At 46.6% G+C, this 23,483-nt stretch overlaps 2 protein-coding genes and 1 long non-coding RNA gene across 4 annotated transcripts; 1 reads left to right on the top strand and 2 right to left on the bottom strand.

The window, feature by feature from the left end:
- Positions 1 to 44: 44 nt before the first annotated feature.
- UPF1 (UPF1 RNA helicase and ATPase) lies at positions 45 to 18,739 on the top strand. Of its 2 annotated transcripts, none has more exons than XM_015886091.2 (24): positions 45 to 534; positions 4,644 to 4,786; positions 5,166 to 5,255; positions 5,788 to 5,955; positions 6,341 to 6,521; positions 6,924 to 7,085; positions 7,670 to 7,754; positions 7,911 to 8,009; positions 8,193 to 8,310; positions 9,156 to 9,315; positions 9,419 to 9,537; positions 9,790 to 9,954; positions 10,192 to 10,306; positions 10,495 to 10,638; positions 10,759 to 10,972; positions 11,181 to 11,298; positions 12,314 to 12,470; positions 13,442 to 13,584; positions 13,885 to 14,059; positions 14,515 to 14,596; positions 15,097 to 15,258; positions 15,500 to 15,717; positions 16,085 to 16,207; positions 16,327 to 18,739. In XM_015886091.2, exons 1-23 carry the CDS (start codon positions 310 to 312, stop codon positions 16,202 to 16,204), a joined length of 3,363 nt encoding a protein of 1,120 aa, XP_015741577.1. In that variant the 5' UTR covers positions 45 to 309; the 3' UTR covers positions 16,205 to 16,207; positions 16,327 to 18,739. The 2 variants fall into 2 exon arrangements, with proteins under 2 accessions (XP_015741577.1, XP_015741578.1); XM_015886092.2 differs by having other exon boundaries at positions 47 to 534; positions 8,202 to 8,310.
- On the bottom strand, positions 1,149 to 3,418 carry LOC107325363. Its single transcript, XR_001559667.2, has 2 exons — positions 2,943 to 3,418; positions 1,149 to 1,358 (listed from the first exon to the last, which is right to left on the bottom strand). It is a non-coding gene; the product is annotated as an uncharacterized LOC107325363 (long non-coding RNA).
- A 56-nt stretch (positions 18,740 to 18,795) lies between the features above and the next one.
- GDF1 (growth differentiation factor 1) lies at positions 18,796 to 23,373 on the bottom strand. Its single transcript, XM_015886115.2, has 2 exons — positions 21,598 to 23,373; positions 18,796 to 20,910 (listed from the first exon to the last, which is right to left on the bottom strand). Exons 1-2 carry the CDS (start codon positions 21,884 to 21,886, stop codon positions 20,084 to 20,086), a joined length of 1,116 nt encoding a protein of 371 aa, XP_015741601.1. The 5' UTR covers positions 21,887 to 23,373; the 3' UTR covers positions 18,796 to 20,083.
- Between the last annotated feature and the right edge of the window lie 110 nt (positions 23,374 to 23,483).

Genomic DNA, 23,483 nt, shown 5'->3' with positions numbered 1-23,483 from the left:
CCCACGCGCACGGGGCGTGCTGGCGTCCGCTGCGCGCTCCGCGTCACCGCTCCTGGCCTGGCCTGGCGCGCGGTGCGGCCGGACGGTTCCTCTCTCAGCTCCTCCGGGGACTCTCGGTTCCCTCCTTCGGCTCCTTCCTCCCGTCGACTCGGAGCCGCCCGAACGGGGCGTCGGGGGATTCTTTAAAGGCCGGTTTTCCGGGGTGCGGCCTAGTGCTCGCGGCTGATCCCGCCGCTGTCGTAGCGCGGCGCCCGGGCTCCGTGAGGCGCGGCCCGGCCCGAAGCGCCGCTTCTCTTCTCTACCGCCGCCATGAGCGTGGAAGCGTACGGCCCCAGCTCGCAGACCCTCACCTTCCTGGATACGGAGGAGGCCGAGCTGCTCGGTGCCGACACTCAAGGATCCGAGTTCGAATTCACCGACTTCACCCTCCCCAGCCAAACTCAAACCCCGCCCGGAGCCGGGCAGGCGGGGCCCGGCCAGGCCCAAGGAGCTCCGGGAGCGGGGCAGGGCCCTGCAGGCCCCATCGAGGCCCAGGTGAGGCCGAGCCGCGGGGTGAGGGGGGGGAGCGGGGTGGGGTGAGGCGGTGCCGCCACCGGGGGGAGCGCGGAAGGGGCGGGCGGGTGTGGGGCCGAGCGGGGAAACACTGGGCGGGAGGCGGAAGGAGGCGGCGGGGCCTACGGTTAAATGTCGTGATAGTGTCGTGATAGTCGCGATATCGCCGTGCATATCCCGATAGTCGCGATATGGAGCGAGGAGCGCTGCCCAGGAGGGAGGATTTGGGTTTGTTTTCTTGTTTGAGTTACGAGGTGTTGAATGTTGTGAAAACGGAGCGTTCCTTCCCAAGAGATCCTTCTTGCCTTTTTGCCACCGGTTGCCAGGCGGCTTTGTTTGTTGGGGTTGTAGGGCAGTGACAGCCCATAGCGCCCCATTGGTGTTGGTTGGTGTGCGGAGCTGGTCGAGGCTGAGAAATAGGAGTATTCTTAACGCTGCCTGATGAGGGCCGCGTTTCTGGTTTAAAAAGTTCCCAGATGCGGAAGGAAAGAGGGAACTGGGGCCGTGCAGCCAGAAACCAAGAAGTGTTGTAAAAGGAAACGCTGCTTGATTGACTAAAGCAAGAAAAAAGAAGCCCAAAAACACCTGAGAGGCTGTTTTGTGCTCTGTTTAGAGCTGGACTGCTTTTGTATATCTTAGGATATATTGTTATATTAAGTGATCTCAGCGTTAACAATTGTTTGTAAATTGCGTTCCAGGATGTGCCTTTAGAGGAGTTGAAGTGCTGTAGATCAAAGCTCTTCATCCTGCTTCAAAAACACTTGGGGGGGGATTCAGTTCTTTAACTTCATTTTTCCAAGGCTGATCTGTAAATGACACAGAAATGAGCAAACTTAGAGCAGTGAATGGCTGGCAGCCTTCAGGTGTGCAGTGCAGGTGGGCCCAGATATGGTGCTGTGTTGGAACTCCCTTTAGGGCAGTGTTCATGGTGTGGAATTAGAGCTGAGCTCCCGTGGGCTGTTTGCTTTGTTGTGTGTTGACTTGTAGCTCTGTTGGGGCAAAACAGCCCTTTTTCCCGTTTGAATTGCAGTTGTTAAGCGGTTTGTTTGTAGTCAGTGTTATGTGTTAATTGATTAAAAAGATATTAGGATTGAAATCCTAGTTTTTAAAGCTCTGATCATTCCAGAACTCTCAGTATAGAGGTGCCTAGACAGAAGAGGAAGAAAAACCACCCCAAAATGAGTCTATGAGTGTAAAAGATGAGGCCAGAGGATTGCTTCTCTTTTTGTCTAAACATGTTTGAAAAGCCTTTGAAGTAAGAAGGGGAAAAAGGAAGATGTGGGGAGCACATCCAGGTATGAGCGTGTCTGTAAGCATCCGTCCTGGCAGGCAGGAAGCAGAGGATGTTGGTAATGGCTGGGAATGGCTGAGTGCTTTTAGTTCAGGGCAGAGTTTTGCAGTTATCCCCATACTCTCTGAATTTGGGATGGGGGAAGCTGTTCCAACAAGGACTCAGGAGCACAGTGAGTGTGATGTTGGAGCTCATTGTAACCCAACAGCCCCTGCTCTGTTTGGACCTTTGCTTTTCAATGTTCTCATCAGCACTGAGATCAGAAATAGACCATTTGAAGGATTCTCAGGGAGGTTTTACTACCTTGAATAGATGATGTGAGCTCGTTAATGCCTTTTGGAAGGAACACGGCTAAATTTAAGCCTCACAGGTTGCATACGTTTTTGCCTAGCTTAAGTTTTTACTGTGATTGTGAGTAAATCTTATCCTGATAAACATTGAAGGGATATTAACTCCCGTTCCATTTTCTGATGCCTTTTTTGTACCCTGTGGACTGAAATAAGATGAGTTGAGCAGTGCAGATCCCTTCATTTCTTCAGAAAATGGGGTTCATTGAACGTTGAAAGCTTTGTTCCTCAGCATATTCTTAACTAATAGCTTAAGAGGATGCTGTTAGCACAGATTAGTGCCTGAGTGACAAAAGGCAGGCAGAGGTTAAGCAGTGCAGGAGCAGCGCCTGCTGTTTTCTATAAGCAATGGAAATACAGTTTTCTGATGATTAAGACAAGCTAATTAGCATATTTGATTTGGATTAAGATAAATTCTGATCGTTTCCACGGCGTTTCCCTGCTCCCTCAGGCCAGGACTCAGCTCTGGTAAGGAGGAGGAAGCACATTCTCCCATGCTCTTGCTGTGAGTCCATTTGGTGGCTGCCCTGAGCATGGGGAACCGTTGTGAAACAGCTCAGTCTGTGCTGCTGTGAGGCTGGATGCTCTCAGTAACGCGCCTTCCCTTGTTTTGAAAGGCAGATCAAACAAGCACAGCATATTATAAGGCGCTGCGAATGTTACACAGCTTTAGAGGAGTCTCTACAAGCAACAAATAGTTAGCTATGCAAATCCAGAAGTGCCTGTTTTTCTAAAGCATGAGAAAAACTTACCTGAGCTGGGTGTCCTGTGTGTGCTGAGCAGTGCTGGGGTGCAGTGCCACAACTGAGTGCTGTGTTGTATAGCAAGATCCTGGCTGAATCCTTGCCTAGCTGTCATCGTTTCTTTTGCTGCAGCCTGACAGCTTTAAAGTACAGCTGTGCTGATGGCTGTGTTGCCTGTTGATGGGTTGGTGTGTGGGTGGGTACGTCAGCCAGCAGCACAGCAAGGAAGCTGCTGTCACCCGGCTGGGGCTCAGCGCGGTCACTGCAAGCTGCTGTGTTAATTGGGTCAGCTGCTGTGCTGTAGTGCAGCTCGGTTCCCCTGAGCACTGCTGCTGTCTCCTGAGCAGGACTTTGGAGGCCAACGAGGAGCCAGGGAGGGACCAGCAGCTCTCAGAGCCGTGCAAGTTGTTTGGTGTGGCTGCTAAACTTGCTGTGCCAGAAGTTTGAGTCAACACATTTAAAATAGAGAAGCCCCCCCCCCCCCAAATCTTACACAACAGCTGGTGCTGCCTGATTTTAATAACACACACACAAACTAACATGGCATCGAGTTTAGAACAATAGTTGGGCCACTTCCTTCCTGTGTGCCTGCTGAGGCGCAGCACAGCTGCTGGGTCCCGCTGCTGACAGATGGGTGCCATCGTGTTGTCATCACTGCAGGCCTGAATGCTCTGCTGTAGGATGAGAGGTTTGTGTGTGCTAAGAAACACACACAGAAACAGCCAAGAAGATGCTATTCAGTGTTGAGCTGCTGCAGTTCCCTTCCACCCCCAATGACTGTCAGTCTGCAGAGATGTGGTTACTATGGCAGAATGGAACTGGAAGCTCAGGAGTCCCAAGGGACAATGGCTGCTTTAGTCAAGCTAAAGTCTGCTTTGTGCCATTCACACCTGTTGGTGCTCCTTCCTGCTGGTAAAAGCACTGCGCTGAGTATTGCCAAAATGGAGTTATTTTTAACGTGAGTAAGACTTGATGTGTCAAACGTGCTGACGCAGAGCTTTGTGGTGCTGGCAGGTTGTGTCCTCAGTGCAAAGAGGGAACACCTGTTCTGTGTGCTGTGTTAGCCATGTAGAAAGGCATTGCTCTGAGAACTCGGGCTGTGTTAGTTTGAATGGAGTTTGTGTGTTTCCTGGGTAACTTAATGAGACGTCTTTGTTTTTTATGGTGGCTAAAACAATTTCTGAGTAACACAGTAGGGATTGTCACACCTGGATTATTTGGTTGCATGTCATACAGGTGATACACACAGAGCAAGTGATGCTGCTTAGAGAGCTGGGCAGTGTGCTGAGAGCCAGCTTCTGTTCTTTCTTGCTCTATTTTAGTTAGATATGCATTGGAACTGGTCTTGGTCCCCTGCTCCCTGTTGTCTTCGCTTCTGGAGTCTCTGAGGAGGAGGATTGGTTTGGTGGATAGAGAAGAAGATAATCCTCAGAGAAAAATTGACTTTTGTCATTCATTTTTCCTATTTGTGAACTGACGCTTCATGATTCCTGTCAAATAGGAACTAATGAAGCAAGCATTGATTATATATACAATGTATAAGTGATTATTTTTGTTATATGTGGTGTGTATTTCAAACTCTTATCGGTTTTATGTTCTTCTGAGCTTTTTCCTGAGTTAAAGATAAGTTTTTACATAACAAAGTAGGGATTACCATTTGTTCTGAACATATTTTGATAGTATAACCTAAGCACTGACCTTGTACTGCAGGTTAATGGACCTGATGGCATTCTGCAGAATGGAGCAGTGGATGATAATGTAGCTAAAACCAGCCAGCTTCTGGCAGAGCTGAATTTTGAAGAAGATGAAGAAGATACTTACTATACAAAGGATCTTCCCGTGCATGCTTGCAGGTGAGAGCTGATCGTTTCCTGAAGGTGGGGGCACTGAGTGCAATGTGCATGGCTGGAATATTAAGAGCTGGCAACCGCCTGCTGCTAGGCTGGGAGTGCCCCCTGCTGAGCTCCTGCGTGCTCTGACCGTGCTGCATTGCTGAGCTCTTGGGCCTTTCTTCTAAGGACTACAAAGTTGAGCCATCCTAGAAATGGTAATGATAGAAATAGTTAAAGAGCTTGCCTCAGACCAGATGTTTAACTCATGTGTTAGGTGCTTCCAACAACTCTCATGATTCCTAATTTTCACTTCGCCTTATTTTGTGCACTTCTAAATCTTGTATTTGCATTTTCCTATTAACAATTTCCCAACCACTTCCTCATCTCGTTTCATTTCCAGTTACTGTGGTATCCATGACCCTGCCTGTGTGGTTTACTGCAACACCAGCAAAAAGTGGTTCTGTAATGGGCGTGGAAATACATCTGGCAGGTAAATGATTAAATGATGGAAATTAGATGGGCAAACTTGCTTTAGTGTTTGTTTTGAAATGGCATAATGGGTGTGACTTATATTTTCCACCATGATTGAAGTCTCGTGACTTGAATGTGAACCTCCAACCTCTACCTTTTCCTGTTATGAGCTTACAGCTTCATCTCAGTGGAACCTGAATTACTTTTGTGACGTGAGCTCACTGCTTCTTCCCCCTGTGCTCTTGCAGAGCAGCGTAACTCATGCTGTGATCTCTGGAGCGTCAGGAAGCTGCTTCCAAATAACAATTTCTTACACATTGCCCCTTCTTTCACATTCACTTCAAAGTATTTATGCACTGGAAAAACACTGAAACTGTCAGCAGTCATCTTGGCCTGGATGAAAAGAGCAGGGAATTACTAACGTCTGCCAAAGTATGAATAGGTTTTTGTTTATCTCTTAATAATGACTGAGTTGCTATGTTACATAAAGTTAGAACTAAATCTGGTTTTCATATTGACTGCTTATAAATACACATCCTCTCTGGTTTCAGCCACATTGTTAATCATCTTGTGAGAGCAAAGTGCAAAGAGGTGACTCTCCATAAAGATGGACCTCTAGGAGAGACTGTCCTGGAATGTTACAACTGCGGATGTCGTAATGTGTTTCTCCTTGGCTTTATTCCAGCTAAGGCAGACTCTGTGGTTGTTTTGCTGTGCAGGTGAGAGAATGCCTTTATTACAGTGTTTGTGTTAAGTATTGCACAACTGGATTTCTACATGACAGCCATCAGCTTTCACTTTGTACCTCAGTGTTTTATACTCTCCTTTTTATCCCTACGTCATGTTTAGTATCTTAGATGCTGAGTTTTTTCAGTCCTAATAATACAGAAGAAATTCTGATCAGGATACCTTGCCTCTGCAGTGTTGAAATACCAAATGAAGGAACTGATGAATTGGCTCAGCAGGCTACTAGTGTTGGCTCTCTTCTTTTAACCAAGATGCTTAATATGTTTGAAGAATACATTAAACATGTTCTTATACTTTGGTAGATTCCCTTACAGCTGTTTCAAAGTAATAACTTTTTCCAATATTTTGGTTGTGCAGGCAGCCATGTGCAAGTCAGAGCAGTTTAAAGGATATTAATTGGGACAGTTCACAGTGGCAGCCTCTTATCCAAGATCGCTGTTTCCTTTCGTGGCTGGTAAAGATTCCATCTGAGCAGGAACAGCTGAGAGCACGTCAGATTACAGCTCAGCAGATTAACAAACTGGAAGAACTTTGGAAGGTATTTCCCACATTTCAGATACCATTTAAGTTTTACTTAGTGCTGGTTTTGTGTCTTATAAAGGAGGGACAAGGCTGTTTTAGCAACAGTGTAAAGCAGGAAACGTAACCTAATATATATGAGGTTCAAACCTTAACCTTTTGAGAAGCAATACAACTGGGAATTTACTAGAGAATTCAGGAGATCACCTGTTAAAGTAGGAAAGCTTCATCTTTGGGTTCTGTCAGTCAGTCTGTAGTCAGTCTCTGCTTTTTGAGAGCTTTTTCTGTACATCTGTTAATGCAGAACAAACTTGACTGCAGGTAGTTGAGCATGACATAATATCTCAGTATAGTTTTAGCGGTTTATTGTCACTTGTTTCAAAGTTTTAAGCACAAACAAGACTTGTGTGTTAAATTCTAGGAAAATCCATCCGCAACCCTTGAGGACTTAGAAAAGCCTGGTGTTGATGAAGAGCCACAGCATGTCCTGCTTAGATACGAAGATGCTTATCAGTACCAAAATATATTTGGTCCTCTAGTCAAGCTTGAGGCAGACTATGACAAGAAGCTTAAGGAGTCTCAGGTAACCTGCTTGAAAAGTGGGTGGGGGGGACTTCTGACCAGTTCTCTCACTTAATAGAAGGAAAAACTAAAATGAAGTATATGTAATATTACTGTAATAAAGACCTGACAGTAATTAACAGTAGTAATGATGTGTGATCACAGGGAAAAACTTGAGACAACACTTAAGGTCTTCCATCTGTTCTGAATTCCAAGTTTGTCTTTCCTAGAATCATATTCTTTGTCAGAGCTGCTTCTTGGCCACCTTCTGTTATGTTCTTTTACTCATAACATGTAGATACCTTTTATCAGTCACTTTCCAGTCAAGCTTGTAATATGTTGGGGACACTTAATGGTTTTTTATAAAGCAAACACAGGTGGTGATTACAACATATTTCTCATTAACTAAACATGTTGTCTTTGAAACAGAATTAACTTCTACAGGTGGTGTTAATACAGTCCATAATAATAAATACAGGCATTTGACGGCAGTGGAAGAGCAAGTTTTGTATTTCTCCACTGTTTTGAAGTTTAGGGCCATGAGAATTGTGGTAGTTGGTGAACAGCTCCTTAAGAACATAATATTTGATCTTTCTTTATTGTTAGACCCAAGATAACATCACAGTCAGATGGGACCTGGGCTTGAACAAGAAAAGAATTGCTTATTTCACTTTGCCAAAGACTGATTCAGGTAATGACAGCTCAACTTCATGTTTTTTTTACCTGGTGAATAACATCACTATTTAAAGAACTGTAATGCTCTGGCCTGGAATATAAGATAGTCCTGTAGGTTTTCTGCACTGTGGGCTGGTTGTTGTAAATGTTCTTTTTTCTCTTTGCTTTGTAGATATGCGTCTTATGCAAGGAGATGAGATCTGCTTGAGGTATAAAGGAGACCTGGCCCCATTGTGGAAAGGAATTGGCCATGTTATCAAAGTTCCTGATAGTATCCTTTACTTAGTGAGCCTTCAGATGAGGCTAAATGAAATGTTAAATTATCTCTGAGGAACCCCTAAATTGTGTACATAAGTAATTTTGGAACTATTGTAATTAGTGGGTGTCTACTTTAATAAATCAAAATCGGGAAAAATAAAATTCAAATTTTTGCTATAGATTACTACTTAACGAGGTTCTACAGATTATGGTGATGAGATAGCCATTGAGCTGAGGAGCAGCGTTGGAGCCCCTGTGGAGGTTACTCATAACTTCCAAGTGGATTTTGTGTGGAAGTCTACTTCATTTGACAGGTATTGAAAGCACTTAAACTGAGCAGATGAGTTCATAATGAGTTCAGTAGGTGTATATTTTTTCTTCTGACTTCAGTGGGATTTTTGAACACGAGATGATGTATTGTTTCATTATGCTCGTAATCAGAGGGAGTGTATTGAGTTCATCAAGTTCACGAACGTGACACCTGCTTCACAGAGCAACAGCTCTAATTGTTGTTAGAGGTGGTAATGTTCAGCTGAATTCCAAGCTGTCACTGTTTCTCACTTCGAAAGCACATTCAGGGATTTTGGAAATACATTCATGTAACATGCAAATCCAAGGGGAAAAATTAGCCTCAAGCTTAGTAGCATTTAGGATTTAAGAAGAAAAAGATTTGAGGTTCTGTTTGTTAATGCAGTCATGAAGGGATCTCTGTTCTTATTTGCTCTCCTCAACTTTGAATAACTTTGACAATCTCAAGGAAACTGAATCAGCTGTGGGGGCTGTGGGCTTGAGATGTGTCCATACTGCGTGTTGTGAGATAGGAGTTTGTTTGTTGTCATGAAATAGAGGGACTGAGTACAGCTTTTATTCAGATCTTGCACCTAAAACATCCACTGCAAACTCTGTCAGAGTCCAGTTCCATGGCTGGTTTGTGGTTATACTTTGTGGAATGCACACTGGAGAAACAAAGATCTGTGTTCTGGAAGTCTAATAACTTTGGGGCTCATAATTCTGCTATTAGATGCTTTGCACTGTCTTTTTTCCCAAAGCTGTGTTTTAATATGTCTGATGGCTGATTAACTTCTGTTAGACGTTTATGCATAATTTCATCTGAGGTAATCCTGATATTGTTATGTTTTTTGTCCTTTGTTCATTTCAGAATGCAGAGTGCTTTAAAAACATTTGCTGTGGATGAGACTTCGGTGTCAGGATACATCTATCACAAACTGTTAGGCCATGAGGTGGAAGATGTAATTATTAAATGCCAGTTGCCAAAGCGCTTTACAGCACAAGGACTTCCTGATCTCAACCATTCTCAGGTAACCTCATCTTCCTTTTTTCTACATGCAAAGAATATGATAAAGGATTTATGACTGATGTTGAGTGCATGGAATACTGAATAGCATTACAATAATTCCATAGGTTTATGCTGTGAAGACTGTCCTGCAGCGTCCTCTGAGCCTTATCCAGGGTCCCCCTGGTACTGGAAAAACAGTGACATCAGCTACCATTGTCTATCATCTGGCTAGACAGGGCAATGGGTAAGAACTTCTCTGAATCTTTATGCCTGAGCTTACCTCATTATTGGTCCAGAGAATCAGCTCACATTTAAACACTTAAGCAGTCTGTATCCTTTGAACTGGGAAGATTTTCTAGAAGCGTATTATTCTGTGAAGTTCTGAGCTTAAATCAGAAGATGTTCATCAGTAGCTTAATTTTAGGGTCCTTTTGTGCAGGGAGAAGCTTTTAGTTCATTGGCACTTACTTTTTTGCCTTCTTTTTTTTCCCCCAAGGCCTGTGTTAGTGTGTGCTCCGAGTAACATAGCTGTAGATCAGCTGACAGAGAAGATCCATCAGACTGGTCTGAAAGTGGTTCGGCTGTGTGCTAAAAGCCGTGAGGCAATTGACTCACCTGTATCCTTCTTGGCACTGCATAACCAGATCAGAAACATGGATAGGTAAGAAATGGGTGAGAGGAGAGGGGAAGACACCCCCAAAACCCCCAAACCTCAGGTATAGTGATGGATGAGGTTGTTTTAACAGCTCTCTGACAGTGACTGTATATATTTTGCTCTGTGCATAAGTCATTTTTAGTTTGGCAAACACATTTTCTTGTTTCTGTGGTAATATGCAAAGAGCTTCAGTGTGAGCTGGAGTTGTTACTTAGATTATAATGCAAAATTCCATTTTTGCAGCATGCCAGAGCTTCAGAAGCTGCAACAACTCAAAGATGAAACTGGAGAACTGTCATCTGCTGATGAGAAACGCTACCGTGCACTGAAACGAACAGCAGAGCGTGAATTGCTCATGGTAAAGTTCCACTAGATACAATAGTCCTGTTACTGCCTTCTCCCACTGGAAGCTTAGTTGCAGTTTGTTGGCAGATATCAGTGTGCAGTTTAATTTTTGGGGAGATCCCTGGAATGATATTCAGTGACCTTCTGTTTGGAAGTGTTATCTGTCCTGCTTGATTGATTTCGGTTGTGTTTCTGTCTCAGAATGCAGATGTGATCTGTTGCACGTGTGTGGGAGCTGGTGATCCAAGACTTGCAAAAATGCAGTTTCGCTCCATTCTGATCGATGAGAGCACCCAAGCCACTGAGCCAGAGTGCATGGTGCCAGTTGTGCTGGGAGCAAAGCAGGTATGAGCCATCAGATGTCCTTAATGTGTGATTTATAAATAGGTGAAGTAGTAATTTAGGCAGAAAATTCAGACTTAGGTATCTGCGTTGTCATCAGTGGTGATTTTTTCTTTTCCACAGCTTATTCTCGTAGGTGACCATTGCCAGCTTGGTCCTGTTGTGATGTGTAAGAAAGCTGCAAAGGCAGGCCTGTCTCAGTCCCTGTTTGAGAGGCTGGTAGTGCTGGGGATTCGTCCCATCCGCCTGCAGGTGCAGTACCGCATGCACCCTGCCCTGAGTGCTTTCCCATCCAACATCTTCTATGAGGGCTCGCTCCAGAATGGTGTCACTGCAGGTGAGTAAGAATGGCATTTCCTTCAAATTCCTTTCTCTACAGTTCATTAAGGATCGAAGGAGAAATTCTTTGATCTAGATTAGTTTCTTTTAAATTCAATTAGGAAGGGAACTGCTTCCACACTGATGGTTTTGAGTCTTTGAGGTATTGCTGTGAAAGTGGATTTTTAGTAAAGCAGTACTGACTTGATCACTTTTGTGTTCTTCAGCTGACCGTGTGAAGAAAGGGTTTGATTTCCAGTGGCCGCAGCCAGATAAGCCAATGTTTTTCTATGTTACACAAGGACAGGAAGAAATTGCCAGCTCAGGCACCTCTTACCTGAACAGGTAAAAATCGATACTGAGATAAATTTACTTAGGAATACTGATAGTATCAGTGTACAAGCAATTAAGTGCCCCATGTGAGAGGGATGAATTTAAAACAGAAGTAAAATGACTGCATTTGCACCCAGGAAGTGCTGGTTGAGTCCCATTTCAAAGCTTGAATTCCAGTAGCTCCTGAAACAAAGTCCTAAAGGGAAGATGTTAGAAGAGGAGACGGTAGCACAAGAGAGCTTTGGAGGGGTGGGAATTTCATTCGTTTTTTCCTATCTGTTTTTTCTGCACATCCAAAGTTTTCCAAAGAGCGAGCTTCTAACACTTTGCTCCTTTGCATTACATGCATTTATTTGTGTGCCTGGAAGGAAGAACCAGACCAACTTACTAAACATATCTGCTGTGATATTTTTAACCTGTCTGTCTCTTGAACTGCGTGTGCAGGAGTGCTGAATGCAACAGGGCAGACTGTGCACAAACAAATAGCACAATCGTTGGCTGACAGGGCGATTGGCATTAAAAATAAGTTCTCTATTTAAAACTTTAAGATAAAACAACAGAAGGATCTGTTTGTACAGCAGGCTGGAACAATTCTCATGGTCTCACTCGAAGTACAAACATACATTTAACTCTGTGAAGTGTATTTCAAAAGAGTGATGGCTGTTCTGAATTCTGCTATTCCAGGAAGCCTAGTTGTGCAGTACTAAAAAGGTGGATGTAGATTTCAGGATAAATTTGTGGTGTTGTGACCTCGTTTTGAGGTGTTAGCTTTTGCTCTTGTTCCCTTGGATGAGAGCATCTGTTTGTAGCCTCAGCCAAGAGGTGATAGCAGTGAATGTTCGTGCAAAGCTTAAGCTGAACTAGTTTGAGTGACAGAGCGTTGTGGTGTAAAAATGATCTGTTTCTGAAGTAGCCTTTGTGAAAGGAGGCACAGCACACGTGTTCAGGTTTTCTAGCCCCATTCACTGCAGGTGTTTAGACCTAATGCTGTAATTTACTTAAATAAATGAATCTTTTTTTTATCTAGAACGGAAGCTGCCAATGTGGAGAAGATAACTACAAAGCTATTGAAAGCTGGTGCCAAACCTGATCAGATTGGCATTATTACTCCTTATGAAGGCCAGCGATCCTATCTGGTGCAGTACATGCAGTTCAGTGGTTCCTTGCATACGAAACTTTACCAGGTATGGAGTCATTGCACAAACAAGAGAACTTCTTGATGCTGAGAAGATAGAAAAGGCAGACACTGTGAAACTCAAATGTTTTCATTTTCAGTCTGGCTTCTCGGGCTCCAATCTGTTTGTTCTTTAGTAACTTCTGAGCACGATTAGTTGACCTTAGGTAAAATAGATGAAGGGAGGGTCTTAGCAAATGCCAGTAAGTTTCAGGAGAGCAGTTTGCCAAATAATAGAGAAAGCCCAGTGAGGTTCTGCTGGAAGGAGAGCTTCAATGAGTCTGTCCTCTGAGGGCTCATTGAGGCACAAAAGAGAAAGGTCAGCAGTGCTTCAGCTGTGGAAAAACATCTCAAGCTCGGAGACATGCAGGAAGTTGAGCACCATAAATCCTGATGTTCAAGTATTTGTTTGCTTAGGACTGTGTCCTCTGATGAATGGACCTCCTCCACCAACCAGTAAACCATGTTGCTGCAGGCAAGCTGGTTAGATGTTTAATACAGTCTCTTTTTCAATAATTGAAAGCTTGGGCAGTGTTTTCACTGAAGGAAAACTTGGTGGAAATACTTCTGTCCCTGCCAGGAATGATCTGTTCCTCTGATTCAGGCTTCTCAGGAGCTGGGAGCAGCAGTGCTAATCTGCAGCTGTATTGCTATGAGGTTTTGGATAGCCAAATTCATTCTGGCAGGGTACCTGGAGAAGGGCTGCTTTCTGTAGCAGGTGCCAGTTGTAGGGGGGAAATGTAAGAACCACAAAGCACATGAACATAAAAGTTATTTGTCTTGAACTGAGACTCTCTGTTCTCCCTTAGGGAAGCTCTTTAGTGGGCAGTGGAATTATCAGATCATCTGACATGACAAAAATAACACTTTTCCCAAATGATAGAACTGTTAGATTGCAGCCAGTATGTTTTGTAATACCTGTTGGTAGTACAACTGGTATGTACTGTGCTTCCATGATTTACGTGTTTTCCTCTGTGTTAGGAAGTAGAAATTGCAAGCGTGGATGCCTTCCAAGGACGAGAGAAGGACTTTATTATCCTGTCATGTGTGAGAGCCAACGAACACCAAGGGATAGGATTTCTGAATGACCCCAGGCGTCTTAATGTGGCTCTTACAAGAGCAAGGTAAGGTGAAATTGAACAGATTTCGTTTTAGAAACGAGCTACTAAGGGCTGTGTTCTGTGGGTGGTAAACCCGTTCCTCTGCCTGGTTTGAGTGAGCCTTGAAGGGAATATGGAAATCATTCAATCTTAAATCAGTCAGCGTTACTGTTTTGTATTGGAAGTGTGCAGAATCCAGCATGCTCTTCCTCTTTGCCTTCAGGACAGAAGTCATCTTCCCTTCACTCACTCTTTTCTGTCTTAGCAGCCATAGTTACAGTTTTTCTTTCCTTAGAATGAGTTTGATTGTCAATTCTTCCATAGGTATGGGGTAATTATTGTTGGGAACCCAAAAGCTCTGTCTAAACAACCGCTTTGGAATCACCTGCTGAATTACTACAAGGAGCAGAAGGTTCTGGTGGAGGGACCACTGAATAACCTCCGGGAGAGCCTCATGCAATTCAGCAAGCCCCGAAAACTTGTCAATACTATCAACCCAGTAAGTTGGCCTTTCCCGTTCCTCAGATACCTGTGGTGTGAAGTAACTGGGCATTGATAATCATAAATTGATGGAATAAACAGGCACCCATGTGTCCTCACAGCTGTATCTTTCCACTTCTTGCCTAGTAAATGGGCAGTGGCAAAGTAAGCTGCGGTTTCTAAGTGGAGCAGCTTGTCTTTATTCACTGTAAAACTGTACAATGGGATAACTTCTGAGATGCATGAAACATGTAATAATTACTTTGTGTAGATTTAGCAAGCTCATTATACAATTGTTCTGTAAGGTTTTTACGTTGAGAATTGTAAGCGTGTGGTTGGGATGACAGCTGGATGTTTTTCATGTATTAGAAACATTATCTGTGATGGTTTCTCTGAGTTTTTACTTGCCTTACAGTCAGGTTGCAGTGTACAGCTCGGTGCTAAACCTTTGTCCAACTCCTTCAATTCTTTCAGGGTGCCCGTTTCATGACCACTGCCATGTATGATGCACGTGAAGCTATTATTCCAGGATCTGTCTATGACCGGAGCAGTCAAGGTAAAGAAGCTTCCAGCATTAACACCATTCACTAGTCTTCTGCAGTGTCTCATAGACTGCAAATGTTTAAATGCTTGAGGAGATGCTACAGAAAAATGTGGGTGTTAAAAACTGAAAATGCTTCTGATGTCTGAATACTTAAGGAGGATTTTGCTGTCCTTAACGTTGCAGTAACCTGTGTGGTTTAACTGCATATCTGCAGAGCAGGTGAAGAGGAAGGGGGTGTGTGTGTCAGTGTTGTGGGAATCATGAACAGCGCTATAGAAGAGTGATTGGATGGGGTGACCACGTTATGTCTCTTTGAGCCTTGGAAGTGTGGAATAAATAGGGAAGTAGAAATCCCAGAGGTTCTTGGCAGTGTTAGGCTTGTCCTTTCAGTTTCTGGTTTCTGATTATGTTATTTTTCCTGCTTGAAGTCCTTCCGTTACCATTAAAAGCAGGAATATGAATCTCAGATTATTCAGGATGCTTGAAATCACTGTGACTTTCTCCCTCTCCAGGGCGCCCATCCAACATGTACTTCCAAACCCACGACCAGATCGGGATGATCAGCGCAGGCCCCAGCCACGTCACTGCTATGAACATTCCTATCCCCTTCAACCTCGTGATGCCCCCAATGCCACCTCCGGGGTACTTTGGGCAGGCCAACGGCCCGGCTGCAGGTATGGGGCTGGGGAGGGCAGTGCCAAAGCCATGGTGTGAGTCTGATGTGAGATAATGGTTTTGGTCCTGATGAGAGTAAGATGTGATTTGATAATAAGCCTGTTGTATTTCTTTGCACCTTCTACATTGAGTACAACATGAAATGTTGCTTTAAGTGAGTCAACAAGTCATTATAGAAGCATCTGATTTTCACACGCTTGTAAAGCTTCTCACTGTTGGTTTGGATAAATGCCTTTCCAGGACGTGGGGCACCCAAAGGGAAGACTGGACGTGGTGGGCGCCAGAAAAATCGATTTGGGATTCCTGGAGCGAGTCAGTCAAACCTTCCCAATAGCCAGGCGAGCCAAGACGTGGTGTCCCAGCCTTTCTCCCAGGGTCCACTGACTCAGGGGTATATCTCCATGAGTCAGCCATCTCAGATGAGTCAGCCTGGGCTCTCCCAACCAGAATTATCACAGGTAAGGAGAGCGATGTACAGTCCTGCCCTTTTTCCTGGGTTTTATGTTAGTGTTTTGTTTGTGTGCACATCTCCATTCCTTAGAACTGAGGACGGTAGAAACTAAACCATCTTAAGTTAATTTGGCCCCAGCATTTCTGACCTTCTACTTGGTGGGCTTCATTAAGTATAAAGAATTCAGTGCTGCATGTTCCAACCTCACTTTGAGCCTTAACCTTCAGCTGCCACGTACTGCTAAAAGCTGTATGGCATCGGGGGTGAACTTTAAAAGCGAAAACAAAACAAAAAGTCACTTTTTCTTTACCAGTGGCTGCTCTGTGAGGAACCACTGGAGCTCGATGCTGCTTAACACACACTCTCGTTTCCAGGACAGTTACCTTGGTGATGAGTTCAAGTCTCAGATTGACGTGGCGCTGTCACAGGACTCCACCTACCAGGGGGAACGCGCGTATCAACATGGCGGAGTGACGGGACTGTCACAGTATTAGAGTGTAAGGCTCTGAGGTCCCCCCTCTGCTGCTACTCCCCAGTGTGAGCACTAGAGAACTGTTTCTCTCCTGACAGCCCTAATGCAGCTCTTGTTTTGTTTTTTTTGCTTTCTCGCTTTCAGGTTGAGGAAGAAGAGCTAAGCTTGCGTGGAGCTTAGTTCATCAGCATTTTATTCTGGGTAATAAAAAAAATAAAATAAAATGGATACCTGTTTTCCACTGCTAAAACTGAAGCACCACTGTGTGAGAGCAACAGGAGAAAGAAACCAACCAACGGAGAGAAGAGAGAGAGAAAGAGAGAAAGGAGCGCGCGCGAGAGAGCCCACTGCTAGCTCACTGAGACAAGGAGACCGACCGGAGAGGAGAGAGAGCAACGACGGACTGGCTGGCGCCTCACGGGGAAGGCAACTCACCCTGCAATGAGTGGTCAGCCGAGTCCCTGCTCCCCCAGTCCAAGAAGCTCGAGAGAAGGGCCTTAAGCAGGTTTCACTTCATTCCATACTTCTCTTTGCGAGCGGGGCATTACTTTTCAGAGCAGATGGGGAGAGGAAAACCCTCATCTCAGAGTTGTTCTCATTTTCAAGGGGTACTATATTTTAGCAGTAACTGTTTACATTTTAGAAGCAGAGTATCTGAGAAGGGAGTTCTTAAGTTGACAGCAGGCCGAGCAGAAATCCAATGGAACGTAGCTGATGCTCAACTCTGAGATGGAGGTTTTGTTGTCCAGCGCTGGCTCTGAAATCCTGGTGTCATCGTGCCGCCCACATTCTGAATGGGTCTTTCGTGACAAGGTGGTTTTAAAGAGATTCTTTCAAAGGAGCACTGAATTTTTAGAAGTTTGTCTCTGAATTCTTAGTGGTGGACCTGGGAGATCCTTGTTCTGAGAAGCTTACAAAAAAAAAAAGTGTAAAACAAACCTAAATTAGAGCACCAACCTTGAGAACTTTCAGTGTGATTTAAAGTTGCAGCAATCAGCCTCTTCTTCCTACATCGGATAGCAGTTAGAGTGGAAGGAGCCTGCGCGCTCGAGCAGGAGGAGGGTTTCAAAAGTGTTTTCTGTATGCTTTAATTGGCTACTGTCTGGACTCTACTCTGTGAAAAACAAGCCTTTCTGTAAGATGAACTTTGCGCTTGAAAGGGGATGGGTTCCTGTGCCCTTCGGCCCTGGAGGAAAGGATGCTACCAGGCCTGCTTCACTGCTCCCTCAGCTGGGGGGAAGAAGTAGTGGAAACTGGGGATTATATTGGTTTTGAAGTAAAGACTACGATGATACCGAAGCAGGTTGGAGAAATGGACGAAGCAGGCAGTTGTTGGAAGGTGGCCTCTGATAGATGGGTATAATTAGAGATAACGGGGTAGGCTTTTGTGTGTGGCTTCATATGGCGATTAACGCAGACAGCCGAGAGGTTCGGGGTGTTGCAGAACAAACCCGGAGCTGCTTTGTCAGGTCGTGCACCCAGCTGCGCCATCGGTGCTGGCTGAAGAAATAGCTGGAACAAGCACATAAGAGAAGCCATCCAATTCCTGAGTTGTACCCATATCTGAAATAAGTCCTATGGGAGCACTGGGAGCGTTTCATTTGTGTCCTAAACCTTCTTAGAAACGGCGCAGAGAATCACAACTCCTCCAGCCCCGCTTTGATCGGATCCCACGATGCGAAACTCTGCCTCCCACCAGGCAGAGACCAGCAGGGCGATTCATAACCTCGTGTTTGTAAGGTCTGAATGAAGTCAGCGTTCTATCCAAGGGCTCCAAGTGTTCCTAAGTCTTTTCTTTTTTCTTTTTGAGGGGGGGTGAACTCGAATTACCTCTCATATGAATGTACTCAAGTGATGTGAAACCCACTTTTTGTATCTGGGGGGGGAAAAAAAAAGCCCTTTCATCACTGTCCTTCCTGTAGTGTTTGACCCGCTTTCATCACCTGCATTCGCTGTAGTTTATCAGCAGTGTCTCCCCCCAGCACAGGGCTGTGGGTCTGAGTCGTGCACCCCATGGGACAGGTGTGCAGGTTGTGCAGCGTTTGTTTTGTGTTCAGTCCTGCAAGTCAACGTGGTTCAAGAACAAACTGCAAAATCAAACTCAACAATTTGTTTTCCAGAAACGAAAAACCCATTCTTTTATCTCATAAAAATTAAAGCCTCCAGCATTTCGACTTGTAAAATGTGACCGACTGGAGCCCCGGGCCGCCTTCCTTCCTTGATGGGATGGACTGTTTTATTTATTAACATTGCCGAAGGGCTGTTTTAATTTCGTTTTCCTTCTGTAGGCTGCGTAGACTTTTCCGCTAGGTTTAAGCTGTAACCCTCTGTGCAACGCAATCCATTGAGTAACGTAACCCCCCTCCTCTCCCCTTCCCCCCTTTATTTCACTGATGGGAATGCCTGCCTCTGCTTCGTGCTGGTTTTTTTCCCTTTGTAGCAGTTAAAACTCTGAGTTACAAATCCAGACATCAGTGCTAGCACGGTGTTAACTCTTTTGATTTCGTCTCAAAGTTTGTTTTAAACCTGTTTGTCATCAATAAAATATTAATAAACAGCTCTTGCATTCACTGCCGCCCCCCAACCTTTCAATGATGAGACCACTGGGAATCATAGTAGAAACTTCAAGTTTATTCCTTCTTTTAAACACAGACTGGTACAAAAGTGGGGAGGGGGGTGGAGGGCAGAGTGGATGCATGGAAGCAAATGCAGCTCCTGGGTGGGTGCTCAGCTGTGCTCAGCTCCACTACCTGAGCTCTGCATCCAGCAAAGGAAAGGGGGCGGATCTGAAATCCCTCCTGTTTTAATTCAGAAAGAAAGGGGTTTCCTGCTGGGTTACGTCCTACCTGAAGCTCTTAACACCTTCAGGTGGCGGATGCTGCTTTCACTGTGCTATGTTAGGGGTGACCATTGGGTGGGGGGGAGCTGAAGGTGAGTGCTACCAAACTAAGGGCTGTTCTCAACCCATGTGTGGTTCAGGTATGGCGGCAGAGCAGGGCTGCAGCTATTTCAACCCTCAGTGCTGCCTTGGAGGCCCAACTTCATTAGATCTCAGAGACAACATGAAGCAGGTACACAAATAAGGATGGAAACAGGCTCATATGTCTAAAGGAATTCAAGTTAACTCAGCTGCCTTGTCTGTCCCCCTACCCCCAAATACAGCAAAGCTGCAGCAGTGCCAGGAAAGCCAATGTTGGAAGGGTGGGGGCTCAGCACCCAGCACTGTAATGGACTGAGGACTGCAGCCAACAGCTGCACAGCTGTCCTTGTAAAAATAAACAACAAACCAACCCAAACTAACCCCCAAATGCATATACACGTTATTAATGAGGGCTGTAACACTGTGCAAAGCTACTGCTGCACGGTGCCACGTGGCTCCAGCACTCATTGCTTTGCTCAACGAGGTAAATTAGCACTGAGCTGCAGCGGTGGGACTTCAGGGGGGGATCAAAATGCACACAGAGCAGCGCTGCCAAATGGGTCATCTCATTTTGTGCTGCCTAAGCTGCAAAGAGCTGAAGGACACGCAGCCTGGCAGCAGCTCCGCCACGAGGCCACCAGCAGCACCAGCAGCTGCTTTGCCAGGCATAGAATGGGGATGGGATTCCCAGCCTGGTGCTGCTGCCACCTACATTGGATGGCTGAGCAGCACCCAGGGTCAGAGCTGATCATAACCCCGTCCCCACCTGCAGAGCACTGCCACTAAACCACCGCCATCACCATCCCTTCATGCATCCTCCTCCCAGATCCTTCATGCAGCACAGAATGGAGCTCTGACAGTCCCTGCCCCACTGCGAAGCTCCCTAAGCACCAGCACGGAGGGCATTTATCACACTTGGATTTATTCCATCAATCATTCAGCGTGCCAAACTGGGACCCCACAACACATACCCAACATCCACTATCTGCAGCCACACTCATCCACCACCATGTCCTCGTAGTGCCTCAGCACCACGTTGTCGCTGTTGTCGTAATACAGGATGGAGATGGGGGACAGCCTGACGGGGACGCAGCAGGGCTGGGGTGTCCCCTCGGGGTCCAGCGAGTGCACCATGGTCTGCAGGATGGCGTGGTTGGTGCTGTTGAGCTCAGCAGTCAGGGGGAAGGGGCACTCTCCCAGGCAGTAGTTGGCCATATAACCCTGTGGGGCGATGATCCAGTTCTCCCATCCAACGTCACTGAAGCTGATATAAAGGCGCCGGGGCTTGCAGAGGTTGCTCGGTGTGATGGGGACGTTGTAAGCACTCCTCCTCCTCCTGGAGACCCCGCACTGCTCTGGGATGAGGGTCACCACCAGCAGAGAGGTATCCACAAAAGAATCAATGCCAGCACAGAGGCTCCGTGACCCGGTGCTCACTGATGCAGTTCTGTCCCCACTCACTGCTATCTCCAAAATCAAGCCCAGGTTCCTGCTGTGAGTTGTCCACTCCTTTGCCACATCGCTCAGGTTGAAGAGCAGAGACCGATGCAGGGGGATGAAGGACTGCTCCACCAGCAGCTTCCCTCGCTCCAGGGAGGGCGTCCCCTTCAGTGGCACCTGGCGGCTGTGATACAGCCTCAGCTCAAAGCCCTCCCCATGGCCGGGGCTGTGGTACGAGTTGTGGCTGAATTTGATCTCCAGCTGAGCCATGGTCAGGCGCTCACCTTCATCCAGCACTGAGAGGTTAAAGTACAGACGCTTCTGCAGACACAGCAGCGGATGGGGCTGCGTGCTGTGAATGAAGTGGCCTGATGGAGAAGAAGAGATAGAGGTGGTGGTGTCTGAACCTCGTTATGGGGAGCAGGATCAGCCTCCCAGTATTCAATCAAACTCCTGGCTATACAGCAAGAGGAAGATGGGCAGAGCAGAGACAGGCAGCTCAACAGACCCACAGCTGCTGGATCAAGATGAGACCCCCAATGGGATGGGGCCATTGGCACCACAGAAAACTGTCAAGGTCTCCCCCAGGACAGGGATGTTGTTATGGGGATGGAGGGAAAGGAGGACAGATATAGCAGCAAACTGAACTGACAGGCTGCATGCAGAAGCCAGCCCTGGATTTCCACTGGAAACCTGAGCTCCACAGAACTTAATAGTGCCTTGAGATGTGGACAGCACTGACAAAGCAGATCCCATATAACAGAACACCTCAGAGAAACCCCTCACCCAGGAGCCAGCTGTGCTGTGTGAGCAGCCCAAGGCAGGAAGACCAGAAGGAGAAGGGGGTCAGGACCCAGGCGGACAGCTGAGCATCTGCCCCCACTCTAAGCTCTAACATCATTACCTACAACGTGCCCATAGATCAGACCATACACAGCCAGGACTGGTCTTAGAAACCAGTTCTGCCTGCTGCCCTGTCCTCCCCCAGCCATTCCCAGCTCAGACCACAAAGGGCATTTCAAAAGGCAGGACCCAAAACAGCAGCATTTCTGTACCTTGGTCAGCGAAGACACGGATGATGTTCCCAGGGACGTTAAACTCCTCCACCCTACAACCATCCATCGGGTCTCTGTTTGTTGCAGAAGGGCTTTTTCTCTTCTGGAAGATCCTCCAGAGCACGGATGGCACCGGAATGGGGACTTTGGGGCTGGGCTTCACGCTCAGACCCAGGGATTTTAACAGCAAACTTTCCTGCAGGCTTAAATCCATCCCCAGACTCACAGTAAGGAGAGCCCAGGCAAGGCCAGCTCCAAAGCTGACACGCACGGGGAGAGGCCACCACATCTCTCTGCTTTCTTACCCACAGACAAAGAGCAGCTCTGTGCAGGGGACCCACTCCCAGCTGCACTGAAGTCAGGGCCAGGGGGTGATGATTGCCTGATGGGAGCCTTTGATCTCGTTAGTGCTCAATTAGCACACAGGGATTCCCAGGATTGGGCAGAGGGTGTGAACAGACCCCCCCCTCCTTTCCTCGGGGCCTGTTAACCCTTTGAAGCTGTGGCAGGACAGCAGCTCAGAGCTCCCATCCCTTCTGCATCTCCATATCATTGAGGTCCAACAAGAAGTTCCTGGCAGTGACAACGCTGCCAGTCACAACGTTTGACACTTCTCACTCCAAAGGCCATTCACCTCCATCTTCAAACTCTGCCCTTCAGCTCCCACTTCACACCATCCTCCTACAGCCCAGGTGTGCAGACAGCAATCAGCACCCACTTCCCACACAGGGTCCCCCCCCACAGCACATAAACTGCAACTCAATCAGTGCCAGCACCCAGCACTCCAAAGCCAAGAAACCAAAGCACACAGATAGAGCCCTCTGCAGCCCTGCTGGCAGATCACAAGGTGATGCATCCTGCCACTGTCTTGCAGTTTCCATCAAGCCAAAGCCACATTTTGCTTTCAATTTACCCTGTAACTTTCCCTGAGGCTCACGTGGGCAGCCCTGGAGTCAAATCAATGTCAAGAGATCAAACAGTACAAAAATAAGATAATAAAAAATAATACAATTAACCAACCTCTGATGCTCGGAATGGATGCATCCGGCATCCAACCGCTGCCTTGGGATGGGGGGAGCTCTGTGCTGGGTCAGCCCCAGTTTTAGGGTTTCACAGCAATGAGGTGGATGACCCAGCCCAGCTCCCAGACCACACCAGGCTTGGGTTGGTGTTGCCTGGAAAACCAGCACAGGGAGCAGAGGTTGGTTGCTCTTCACTCAAGCAAGCAGACACTGCTGGGCAAGAGGCTGGAGATGGCTCTTAAACGGGCTTTTTAAGCAAATGAGATGTCCTGGCCCTCAACATGGGCAGGAATAATGCTCTAGGGCTGGGTTTCCAGGAAGACCTGCACATGGCAACTGTGCTGCATGCTACAGCCTCCAGAGACACACAGATATCTCTGAGTTACAGACCCCTCCAGGTCAGCAAGGCCCAGAAGTGCACTGCTTCCCCTCTCTGCTGCCTGCTGGCATCGGGGGCAGAGCTGGCTTTGGGTTCCCCATGCCCGATACTGCAGTGCCAATGGAGGAGAGGACGTCCCCCTCCCCAGCTTGAGGCTGTGTCAGAGGACCCCTTGGTGCTGCCAAAGTAGAGCAAAGGGGAGGGGACAATGCAAACAACAGAAGGAATCACAAAGGAACTGGGAATAGCTGAGGAATGGAGTGAGAGAGGAAACACCAGGGGACCTAAAGCCAGCTCCAAATCCTACCTGGCCCAGCAAAGCCACTGCCTCTCAACTGAACCAGCATGTACGGGCTACAGAAAGTACACAGCATCAGGTGAAGCCTGCTCACAGGCAAGGCCTGGCAGGGCCCTGTTCCATCAGTGGCATCTCTTCCCCGGCTCCAGGCAGGGGGTGAAGGGGGTGTTGGGGATTAAGTTCTTCT

Source organism: Coturnix japonica, chromosome 28 (assembly GCF_001577835.2).
Source record: "Coturnix japonica isolate 7356 chromosome 28, Coturnix japonica 2.1, whole genome shotgun sequence".
Lineage (NCBI taxonomy): Eukaryota > Metazoa > Chordata > Aves > Galliformes > Phasianidae > Coturnix > Coturnix japonica.
This window is presented reverse-complemented; position numbering and strand designations above follow the sequence as displayed.

Coding starts and splice junctions, on each gene's coding strand:
- UPF1 (XM_015886091.2), top strand. CDS start 310: ATGAGCGTGGAAGCGTACGGCCCCAGCTCGCAGACCCTCACCTTCCTG. Junction 7,086..7,669: donor AGAAGCTTAAGGAGTCTCAG/GTAACCTGCTTG, acceptor CTTTATTGTTAG/ACCCAAGATAACATCACAGT. Junction 13,585..13,884: donor GTGGCTCTTACAAGAGCAAG/GTAAGGTGAAAT, acceptor ATTCTTCCATAG/GTATGGGGTAATTATTGTTG.
- GDF1 (XM_015886115.2), bottom strand. CDS start 21,886: ATGTGGTGGCCTCTCCCCGTGCGTGTCAGCTTTGGAGCTGGCCTTGCC. Junction 20,911..21,597: donor CCGTGTCTTCGCTGACCAAG/GTACAGAAATGC, acceptor CTTCTCCATCAG/GCCACTTCATTCACAGCACG.